This window comes from Protobothrops mucrosquamatus, unplaced genomic scaffold (assembly GCF_001527695.2).
Source record: "Protobothrops mucrosquamatus isolate PMUCROS unplaced genomic scaffold, P.Mucros_1.0 scaffold239, whole genome shotgun sequence".
NCBI classification, from domain to species: Eukaryota; Metazoa; Chordata; class Lepidosauria; order Squamata; family Viperidae; genus Protobothrops; species Protobothrops mucrosquamatus.
The window spans coordinates 337,622-349,471 of record NW_015386589.1 but is presented as its reverse complement, the minus strand read 5'-3'; the positions used below and the strand labels follow the sequence as shown (position 1 = coordinate 349,471).

Genomic DNA, 11,850 nt, shown 5'->3' with positions numbered 1-11,850 from the left:
AAGGCATTGTAAAGTGGTATTAATACTTCATGTGATCTTGATTCTATCCCTCTGTTAATGCAGCCCAGCACTGTGTTGGCTTTTTTGGCAGCTGCAGCACACTGCTGGCTCATATCTAAGTGATTGTCCACTAGGACTCCGAGATCCCGCTCACAGTTACTACTATTGAGCAAGGTACCCCCTATACTATACCTGTACAATTACCACCACATTCTAGGGCACATTCACTACTTCCTCTGTCTTCTTAGCTGCCTGTTGTTCAGAGCTGGTCTCAGAACAATAATGTAGCATTTGGGGAAAAAGATGCAGATCAGCAGCCCAGCACTTGATGCTAACATTGAGAAGATTTCCACAGCCACTGTGTATTTCCCCTTGGTGCTCAGGTAGGTTGGAACAAAGGAGAGCCAAACACTGCAGAAGACCAACATGCTGAAAGTGATGAACTTGGCCTCATTAAAAGTATCTGGTAATTTTCTGGCAAAGAAAGCCACTATAAAGCTAATCATGGCCAAGAAGCCCATATAACACTTTGCACAGTAAAACATAACCATGGAACCTTCTTTACATTGTAGGACAATTTTTCCAGTCTCTGAGTGCAGATCAGTATTGGGAATAGGAGGAGAGATGGACAACCATATAATGCAAATCCCAACCTGAATTAAGAAGCCAGATAAAACAAAAGTGTAGCCCAGTTTTTTCCCCACCCACTTCTTTATCCCACTTCCTGGCTTGGTTGCTATGAAAGCAAGGACCACAGTCACAGTCTTGGCCAGCACACAGGAAATAGTCACAGAGAAGATGATGTTGAAGCCAGTATGACGGAGGACACATGCCACCTTATTTGGCTGACCAATGAACAATAATGCACAAAGGAAGCAAAGCAAGAGGGTGACCAGAAGCATGTAGGTAAGATCCCGGTTGCTGGCCTTGACAATGGGAGTGTTGTGATGCATCAGAAATATCCTTAGTATGAGAACTGTGATTGTGGAACAGAAAAGAATAAAACAGACTAAAGTGATTCCCAAAGGTTCTTTATAAGACAAGAAACTTATGTCCTTGGGAATACATGAATCCTGGTTTTCGTTGGGATATTTTTCTTCTGTACAACTATAGCAGTGATTCAGATCTGTAATTGAAAGGGTCTTATTTAAGTCTCAGATGAATGTATAAACCTTAGGAGTGTTCTTATATCTATACACATGAATAAATAAGAAATTTAAATTAATAAGCTGATAGAAAGGGCTAGATACAATATGTACTGAAGAAAATTTCACACATTACAGAAAATGTTCATTTAACTGTGAATAGGCAACTATCTATGCTACTAAAAAAATCTCAGTTTTACATCCTTTATCTGGGTGAAACAGTGTATGAAAGAGCAAAAATTTTGAACCAATGTACCTAAAATGTACAAAATGGTTACAAAATCCAGGACCCATGCCTCCCAAGAGGATGACCTTTGGGGAAGTTATGGCAGTTATACCTGCCAAGCTATTGCTGCAAGCTGCTGCTGTGGTCACGTGATTCTGTTAGGACCCCTCAAATAGATTTAGTTAGAACAATTAACCAGTGGAACAACCTGCCTCCAGAAGCGGTGAATGCTCCAACACTGGAAGTTTTTAAGAGGAGACTGGACAGCCATTTGTCCAAAGTGGTGTAGGGTTTCCTACCTGAGCAGGGGGTTGGACTCGATGACCTCTAAGGTCCCTTCCAACATTATTATTATTATTATTATTATTATTATTATTATTATTATTATTATTATTATCATCATCATCATCATCATCATCATCATCATCATCATCATTATTATTATTATTATTATTATTATTATTATTATTATTATTATTATTATTATTATTATTATTTNCTAATGTCCCTTCCAACATTATTATTATTATTATTATTATTATTATTATTATTATTATTATTATTATTATCATCATCATCATCATCATCATCATCATCATCATCATCATTATTATTATTATTATTATTATTATTATTATTATTATTATTATTATTATTATTATTATTATTTGCCTACAGTTTATTGCTTATGCCCATGTATTCATTTTTGGGATCTGTCATTTTGTTGGGAGGGGGGCTGGTTGGTTGGTTCCCTTGCTCTGCTCTCCATGTGAAAGGAATATGGCTTGAAAATATCTGTCTTATCTCCAGACAACAGGGACCATTGGGAAATGAAACTGAGAGAGACCTTGAGAAGGCATTAAATCACTAGGTTCTCAAAACAATTTAGTACCTATGGATTGGTTGGATTTCAAATGGATGGTTGGACACTGGGGGAAGGACACTTGAATGGGCTTTTTGATATAACTTTTGCACATGAAATCTTCAGACCTTGTTTTGCCTTTCTGCGATCACTAACCCTTAATAAAAGTTACTCTTGAAACAATGCCTGTTTCAAGAGTTCTGCTTTCTTGGGGGATCTAGTTGATCTAGGTCCTTACAGATTCTTATTTTTAAAGGTCTATGACAGTTTCCCAATCATGGTCACAATCCCTCCCTCCCTCCCTTCCCAGCAGCTGCCACTTATTTGCCTCCTAGGAAAGGAAAGAAAGTGAAAGTGCCTTCTGTGCACTTACAACAACTATTGCACAACCCCATTCACTCTTCCCTACCTGTGCCGATTCCCCTTGTGCCATCTGTAATTCTCACTGCCCCTCTCATGCACTCCCAACCACTCTCATGTATCGTTCCCAGCCTATATCAATCCCCCCCATTAAGGTATATGATTCACATGGAGTTTCTCACACATTCTGAAGCACCATCAGACATTTTTCACAACCTATGACACCCCACCCTCCCAAATGCCCTCCTTGACCCATATAGTATCTATCACTCACCCATGACCCTTCCCACAAACCCTGTCAACCACTCACACACTTTCCCTGACTGGATAGTATCTCTTGAAAACCACTGTGCCATCTTTCTCTGTTTAAGTAATTATATATCGGTGCCACTTTTATGTGGCACATTTCTTAAAGGCTGATTTAACATGAAAATCTTGTTTCCTCATCTTTTTTTGTTGAAAGTGAAAGAAGAGAGTATGAATTCCATTCTATGACTAAAACTCATGGATTTCTGGTTTCTAGCTTTGTGCTTTTATCACTACACAAAACTGGTTCTCAAAATAATGAAAACAATAGAAAAAATAGCTGGAAAAATTCAAGGTAGTTACATACTACCATTGTTGATAATAATATAATTGTATAAGAAGTCAAAGAAACAATTAGACAATCTCTATTAAATAATGTCTTTCACTTTATAAGGAGTTAGACACAATGAATAAAATATTCTCACCCTCCTTTTCTGAAATCTTTCCTTCCGGACATGACATGCAAGAATAACAGCAAAATGGCTCCCCATCCATGACTTGCTTCCTGGACCCTGGATAACAGCTTGGTGAACATATGGAAACAGGACGTGTCTAACTTATAAATCAAAAATAACAACAAAAAACAATGGTAATCTTTGAGTACTGTATTTCTGAACTTTTATTTATTATCTGCAGCATGGCTGTCATAAATTAAAATACTTTAAATAATTAAAATGTTCAATACTAACTTGAACATCATTTTTATGCTTAGGTATAACAGAAACAACAATAAAAATTAGAAGTGTAGATTGATCAATCAATTTAATGTTTTAAAATTTCATGGCTAATTGTGATTTTATTTCTATACTTAAAAATCCATGTAATATTTCCAATTCAGAAAACTTCTTTAAAAAAAACTATAGAGACAATACAGACTTTCAGATTAAATTAGAATGTATTATAACTTGAAAAGCATCCCCAGAACAACCTTAACTGGTATTTTCAGTTTTATTGATCATCACTGAGATTCAGTGTTGATATCAGATTCCCTGTTCCTGTGACTTACCTGATTAAACCAGCTGTTCCATGTTATGGCATCTTCCTCAATGAAAAATGATTGATCTGTAGGAGACAGAGGGTCTATCCTTCCAATTTTCACTTTTGTCATCTTTTTAGAAAGAATAAAATTGATGATATCAAATCCAGCTATTAACTTTACTTCTTGGTCAAAGGATATCTTGTACCCAACACTGTTATTAAATGTGACCTGTCTCAAAAAGTGATGGAGCTAAATTACAAAGAAAGGACAAATGTTGAGAGAAAAGTTATAGACTAAAATTATGTGTAATTAGAACTCCTCCTCCATTCTGCTTTCATTCATTTAAATATTTATTTATTCATTCAAGGTAATTTGCATTTCTTACTTTCATTAGTTTTGGGGGTTCTCTTCCCATTCTCTTTACTTTTCTTGCTAATATTTTGAAGGGCAGTAAAATTCTATCTTTTAAAGCACTTCTGAATATTGCCCCAAAAATATTTGTTTTATGATAGCATTAATTACATAAAATGACAGCTTTTGTATGTGATGATGGTATGTATGTGATGGTATCCATTTATCAACATCAAGTCTTAGATTGCATCAACAAAGAATTACCGGTAGGATCAAGGAGAGTATATAACTGGAAGTGGCTACTGGACTAATTATCTGATCCCACCTCACCCCTGTGCTTGCTCCCATTTCACCTATATTTTATAATTTAACAGAATAACAGAATAATAGAGTTGGAAGGGATGTTGGAGGTCTTCTAGTCTAACCCCCTGTTCAAGCAGGAAACCCTCTACAACTAATCACTTCTTTAAAACTTCCAGTGTCTTAAGAACACTCACAATTTCTGGAGGTAGGTCGTTCCACTGATTAATTGTTCTAACTGTCAAGAAATTTCTCCTTAGTTTTAGATTGATTCATTTTTATTGTTTTATTCCTTTGTTATTGCTATGTTTATTTTTTATCATTTTTTCCATTTTATTATTGTAATCTGCCCAGGGTAGCCCTTTGACTAGTCCCAGTCAAGATGGGTAGCAAATAAATTTAACAAATAAATAATAAATGAAAATATTAGTACCACTATATACTACTTTAGTAAGGCCACACTTGGAATATTGCATCCAGTTTCGGTCACCATGATCCAAAAAAGACACTGAGATTCTAGAAAGAGTGCAGAGAAAAGCAACAAAGATAATTAAAGGGCTGGATGCTAAAATATATAATGAATGGTTGCAAGAACTGAGTATATCTAGTATAATGAAGAATAGGGGTAACATGATTGCAATTTTTCAATATTTGAGGGGCTGTCACAGAGAAGAGAGGGTCAAACCTATTTGCCAAAGCACTTGTGGGGCAGACAAGAAATGGAAAGAAGGAGAAATCCAACCTAGAACTAAGATGAAATTTCTGACAATGAGAACAATTAAGCAGTGGAATGAATTGCTTTCAAAAGTTGTGGGTGCACCATCACTGGAGGTTTTTAAGAAGAGATTAGACAGCCGTTTGTCCTGAATGGTATAAGGTTGCCTGCTTGAGCAGTGGGTTGGACTGGAAAATCTCTAAGGTTCTTTCCCAGTCTTTATTCTGTTATTTTATTATGGAAAACTGATAAAATGCCTGGAACACTTTCCTAGATTGAAACTGATACTATCAGCAAATTGAAATTGTTTTTGAACTAAAAAGGATAATAGGATGATTTATCTCTTTTACATGATTCCAAAATTGTAAAAGAGGCAAGGCAAGACTCATTTCAATTAGGATGATTCTAAGGATGGAAAGAAAAATGGAGTTATTGTGTTTCTCTGCTGGAGAATCAGGACTCAAGAGAATGATGAACACATTACCTGCCAAAATGATTGTTTGTGAAGCTGCAGTCCACTATCCACCATTGCTCTATATTTGAATCCAGATGTAATCATATCCTGGAAAGCATGGGCTATGGCATAAACAGCATTGTAGATGCTGTAGCTGTGACCAGTCATATCCATTTCAAAATTGGGGGGAGAGAGGCTCTTCAATTTCTCTGCCCCTGTGCAATGTTTCACATTTATTTCATTTACACCTGTACCTGGAAATATACAACCAAAAGTTTTCTCCCAAAAGGTTTTGATAAAACCATCTCCTGTTGCACCAGATGGTGTTTGACTCTCCATAAACTCATGAAAGTCAGGTACGTGATTGGAATGAAAGGTGAAGGCTATAGCTCCATGGAAAACATCTAAATCCCAATCTCTTTGAAATCCAAAGGAATTCAGCTCCATTTGGGCAGTGGTGATCCATACTTTGCCTAGAGGTTTCTTCTGCTTACTTTCTGTTTCTTCATCTGAAAAATATGATATAAATCTAAAAAATCCCAAAGAATGTGATTCACTGTAGGCCAGTATCACCTTAACCTTATTATTGTCTCTCAGTGTGTTATATATTATGTTCCCCTGATTCAGCATCCACTCAATATTCATTAAAAAGGTTGGAATGGGGATCTTTTGTATGAATGCAAAGCAGACACCTTTCTGAGAAAACATGGGTGTCACTGTTTGAACAAATCTTTCTCCATTCTCAGTATCCATAACCACCATCCCAATCCATATCCATCTGAAGTACAGGAGCAAAAAAAGAATCCCCTCATATTGAAGGTCTTCCTTAGGAACCATCTGGTAGAAGGGAAGACCAGGAAATTTATCCTTCATCACTGGAGTGGGACTATAGGTGAGCTAAAGAGATCCATGAATAAAGGATAGGAAAAGAAAAAGTATAGTAGCTATAAGTATGCCATAAGTTTCAAACATGAGATATAACTTCTTTCTACTTAGTATTTCTATCCTTTCATTATGTGCTGCACTAATTAGTGAAGAATGTGGAAAAAGTACTTATACTGATATCTAAGGAGAAATGTGGTTTTCCAGGAAGAAACTTCTTATAATAATATATGGTCATTAGGCATATCTAATTCAGCCTAGCTCTTGATTGAGCTTATGAAATGATAACTGCAATTGAATTAATATATAAAAGCAATGTGATTTTAACCATCATTTTGATCAAATTATGTTGGCAGAAAAGATGTTCCATCTTCAAATAATTTTGAAGGCATATAATTCAATCTGGCTTTGAATAGGAGGGAGGGAGGGAGGGAGGGAGGGAGGGAGGGAAGGAAGGAAGGAAGGAAGGAAGGAAGGAAGGAAGGAAGGAAGGAAGGAAGGAAGGAAAGATCCTGTATATGTCATGCAATCTGTCAGAGACCATTTAAAAATCCTAAGCAAATGCATGCTAAAACATGGCAAAACAAATCCTTAGCAAATATATAATTCTTTACATTTGCATAATCTCTTTTTGTATCTTCTTTCGCTTGTAGATCTCTGCTTTCTTTATTTTATTCACATTGCATCAATATTCTTCTTTCATTTAAAATTTTTAATTTATTAAAATATAAAATACAAAAAAGGAAAATAATGAGAAAGTAAAGGGGGGAAAAGGGAAGGAGAAAAAAATTTAGGGTTAAGGAGACAGAGAAAAAAAGCATTGACCTCCCATTCTTTGTAGCACAGGAGAATCTGATAATAACATGCAGCCTCCACTTTTTAGCCATTTTATAACAACCTATCTAATTACCAAAATCCAAAGTCAAAGTTTCATTTTTTCCCACCTCAAGCAAAATGTTCAGAAGTAGTTTTCAAGTGGAAACAAAGTTAGCTGTATTCTTTTCTTTATTAAAGCAGTCAATTTAGCCATCTCTGCTAGCTTTTGCAAAAAGTCATCTATTGTGGGAATCAAACTATATTTCTTTGCTTTGCCACAGGTCCACCATAGATGATAAAAAGTTCCTTCTTTACATTTACATTTCCAACATATATTTGAAATACCTTTATACATTTTTGACAATTTATTCAGTGTTAAATACCAGTACATCATTTTATTTAAAAAAAATCTTTTAAATTATAATTTATTGCAATTTTAAGCCCTTTGTCCACATATTTCCCATTTTTCAAGCATTATATTATATCCAAAATTCTTTGCCCATTGAGTCTAAATTAAAAAAGGGGGAAATGTTGATATAATTGTCTTGAAGGAAATTCCTATGAGAATTTTGAGAAAGAAAAAAGCTTATACCTTCTTAACAGACATTCTGAAAAAGAAGAAAACCATTTCACTTGAACAAAATTGAAGGAGTGATATTTACTTATCGAGAACAAAGGTTCAGATTGAATTCTATAGAAAAATTAAACATAAACTAATTTTGGGACAGCAGAAGAAATGGATATAGACAACCAATGGGAGGCAGATCAACCTGAAATACCAAATACTGAAAAACAGGAAGATTGCACAGGAACTTGCTACATTGTCTACAGGTGAAGACTAAGTATATAACATGGAATATTCATGGGACAAATGTCGCATACAAGCAGAAAAAATATTTCACTAAATGTGAATGTCTGTATAATTTGTTTGCAAGAAACATATTAAGACACAAGACAAGAAATATCTAATAAATAAAAGACTAGCAGAGGGATTACTTTATATAATTGTCAAGATGTCCTCCTCGGTGCCCAGGAAAGAGCCAGCAAGCAGGTTCTGTTGACAAACGGCTGTTTAATCCGTGCAGGAAAAAGTTAGCACTGGGAGTGAACAGCTCCAAGCGCTTTACATAGCCTCTTCGTGCACAAGCCTCACCCCACCCCACAAGCCACCATCCGGCATGTGGAGGTCAAAAGCAGCCAATCAGGACGTGGCCTCCTTTCCATGTCCTGCCTGGCTCATAGACAGGCTTCCAGATGTGGGAAGTTAACCCAGAGAAGGAAATATTAAAAAGGCAGGAAAAATATTGTTCACCAAAAGGATTTTTAAAAGCATTTTTTGAAAAGCAGAAACCAAACCTGGCCTCATCTCTGCCCAGGGCAGTAGCTAGTCTTATACAAATGCAGATGTGGAACCATCAGAAAGTTGAAGCCAGAGCAATCAAGAAGACAAANAGCTCTTAAGAGTCATTAGCCCCATCACCTGGGAAGCAGGATATGATAATGGGATTAAACCACAGATATCAAGGCCTAGAAAAACACTCAGAAATAGCCTCAAAGTTCATGCCACAGGAACAGGAAACTTCCAGGCAAGGCTAGAGGGTATAAAAAGGCCTTCTACCCATGTGCTCACTCTCTTTTCTTCTCCTCTGCTACTTATCTGTCTTCTGCAATAAACTGTAACCTTCTTCCCAAAGCAGTCGCCATGTTTGCTTATTTATTCCCGGCTTGGATGAACCAGGATGAAGACTTACCTTCTAACAGCAGTATCTAAACCAGGGGTAGTCAACCTTGGCTCTTTTATGACTTGTGGACTTCAACTCCGTCCACAAGTCATAAAAGAGCCAAGGTTGACTACCCCTGATCTAAACATTTACAAACTCAAACATCTTATCAACAATCTAGTCACTGTCTTTGAAATATTAGAAGCTACTTAAAAATATTGAAAATAAGTAAAGCCCCAGGCTCAGATGCTCTTACAAGTCAGTACCATTTTTTCCTGAAAAATAAGCCCTAGCTTGATTTTGGGGGGTGGGCTTAATATAAGCCCTACTCCCAAAATAAGCCATAGTTTTGGGGTGAGGCACACACCTAAAAATCAAGCTAGGGCGAGGGTGGAGCTTACCACTGCAGCCAGGTCTCCCCTGGGTTGACACTTGCCTCACCGGCCCACTTCTTCTGCAGCCAAAGGACCAGCTTCATTCTGCAGCTGAGAATGGAGCTTGGGCCTACATTTTGCCATCAGAGGCCTTTCCAGAACGCCTGTGCAACCAAAAACCAAGCTATGGATTCAATCCATAGCTTGGTCATCGGCTACACAGACCTTCGGGAAAGGCCTCTGACTGCGAAATGCAGGCCCAAATTCCATTCTCAGCGGCAGAATGAAGCTGCTCCTTCGGCTGCAGAAGAAGTAGGCCGACTGGGCAGGGCTGTCAGTGATGCGAACATGAGGTGAGTGGAAAAGACCCCCCCCCCCCCAAAAAAAAGACCTGGTGCCTCTTTTGGAGGCAAAAAAAAGACTGGGTCTTATTTTCATGGAAACACGATAGTACAAATGTTTTGAGAACCAACTACTACAGTAATTAAAAGATATAATGAATGGTGTACTGCAGGGAGCAAAGATGTCTCAAATATGGAAAGAAGCCAACATTGCACTATCACAGGAGGGTCAACATGCCCTGATGATAAAAATCTCATTACATTAAACCAATTTCATTACTAAACAGTGATATAAACTTTTTATTACAATATTGGCAGAAAGATTGAAGAAATATATAGAGTCATATATCCATGAAGATCAGACTTTTTGCCAAAAAAAAAACCCCAGTTAAGAGATGATGTAAGAACTGTTTTGAATATTATTGAATTCTTTCAATACCACAATAGAAACAAGCAGCTTTAACATTCCTGGATACAGAGAAAACCATTGAAATTTAAATTGGGTTTTTATGTTCAAAGTCCTGGAAGGTATGGACTTTGGGGAAAATTTATTCTAGGGTTAAAGAGATTTCTACCTCACAGCAAGCAAAGTTTAATGGAGACTTAATTAAAGTATGTTAAATTCAAAAGGGCATGAGACAAGGATACCTCTTATCTCCTTTATTGTTTACATTAGTGTTGAAAATTTTGAATAGGTCTATTAGACAGGATGAAAAATAATAATGAACACTTTAGAATTTTATGAAGCCCATCCTGAAAAACAAGCTACACTGGTTTTTCTTGATGCCCAGAAGGCATTTGATAATCTGAATTGGAAGTTTATTAAAACACAATTGTACTGTATGGATTTTGGGACAAAATTTGGAAAGATGGTTGAAAAAATATATACTAAACAAACAGCTAGGGTAACTATAAATGATGAAATGACAGAAAAAATTGATATAACCAAAGGAGTAAGACAAGGATGCCCACTTTCTCCTCTTCTATTTATTTTATCATTAGAAATACTCCTGACAAAAATTAGAGAGGACCAAGAAATAAAAGGTTTAAAAATTAAGAAGGAAGAATATAAGGTCCAGGCCTTCGCTGATGATTTGGTATTCATTTTGGAAGATCCATTAGAAACCGGCTTTAAATTGATTAAAAAAATAGAAGAATTTGGTGAGGTAGCCGGACTTAAGATTAATAAGAATAAATCCAAATTAATAAACAAAAATCTTACAAAGGCACAGGAAAGTGAACTGGAAGATAAAACAAAGATAAGTATAACCAAGAAAATAAAATATTTAGGGATCTGGCTTACAGCAATATGTTCCTCGATTAAGGAGGACAATTATGATAAAATATTACACCAGATAAAAAAAGATTTAGAAAATTGGGAAAATCTTCAAATTTCATTTTTAGGGAGGACCGCTACGGTCAAAATAAATATATTGCCAAAAATATTGTTTCTGTTCCAAGTTATTCCAATAAAATTAGGGAAAACATTCTTTCAAGAATTAAATAAATTGGTCACCAAATTTATATGGCAAAGCAAAAAACCCAGGATTAAATTAAAACTCTTGTAAGATATGAATGATAAAGGGGGATTGGCGTTACCAGAGTGGGAAATATACTATCAAGCATCGAGCTTAACTTGGCTAAAAGATTGGATGGATTTGAAAAATACTAGAGTTTTAACAATAGAAGGACAGGGTGCAAGCAGGGTGGCATGCTTTTCTATGGGATGAAAAATATAAAATACACAAATACTTTCAAAGACACATAGTTAGGAATGCATTGCTACACACTTGGGAAAAAATAAAACAAAAACATTATGTAAGAATTCCAATGTGGTTATCCCCAACAGAAGCTCTGAAACACCCAAACCTACTGGATATAAATAAGATAATTAGATACAAGGAATTAGTAAATGAACAGGGAAATCTGAAAACAAAACAAGAATTGGAACAAGAGATAGGCAGAGAGATTGATTGGTGGACATTTACACAAATTCAGTCTAAATATACAGAGGACAA

At 36.1% G+C, this 11,850-nt stretch overlaps 1 protein-coding gene across 1 annotated transcript in view; it reads right to left on the bottom strand.

Moving 5' to 3' along the window:
* Positions 1-227: 227 nt before the first annotated feature.
* Positions 228-11,850, bottom strand: part of LOC107286052 (vomeronasal type-2 receptor 26-like) — a 15,058-nt gene continuing 3,435 nt past the window's right edge. The window contains exons 3-7 of the mRNA XM_029283818.1: positions 6,391-6,595; positions 5,729-6,207; positions 3,906-4,127; positions 3,325-3,451; positions 228-1,126 (exon numbers count right to left, since the gene is read on the bottom strand). Of these exons, the coding sequence (XP_029139651.1) occupies positions 228-1,126; positions 3,325-3,451; positions 3,906-4,127; positions 5,729-6,207; positions 6,391-6,595 (1,932 nt within the window). The remainder of the gene's footprint in view (positions 1,127-3,324; positions 3,452-3,905; positions 4,128-5,728; positions 6,208-6,390; positions 6,596-11,850) is intronic.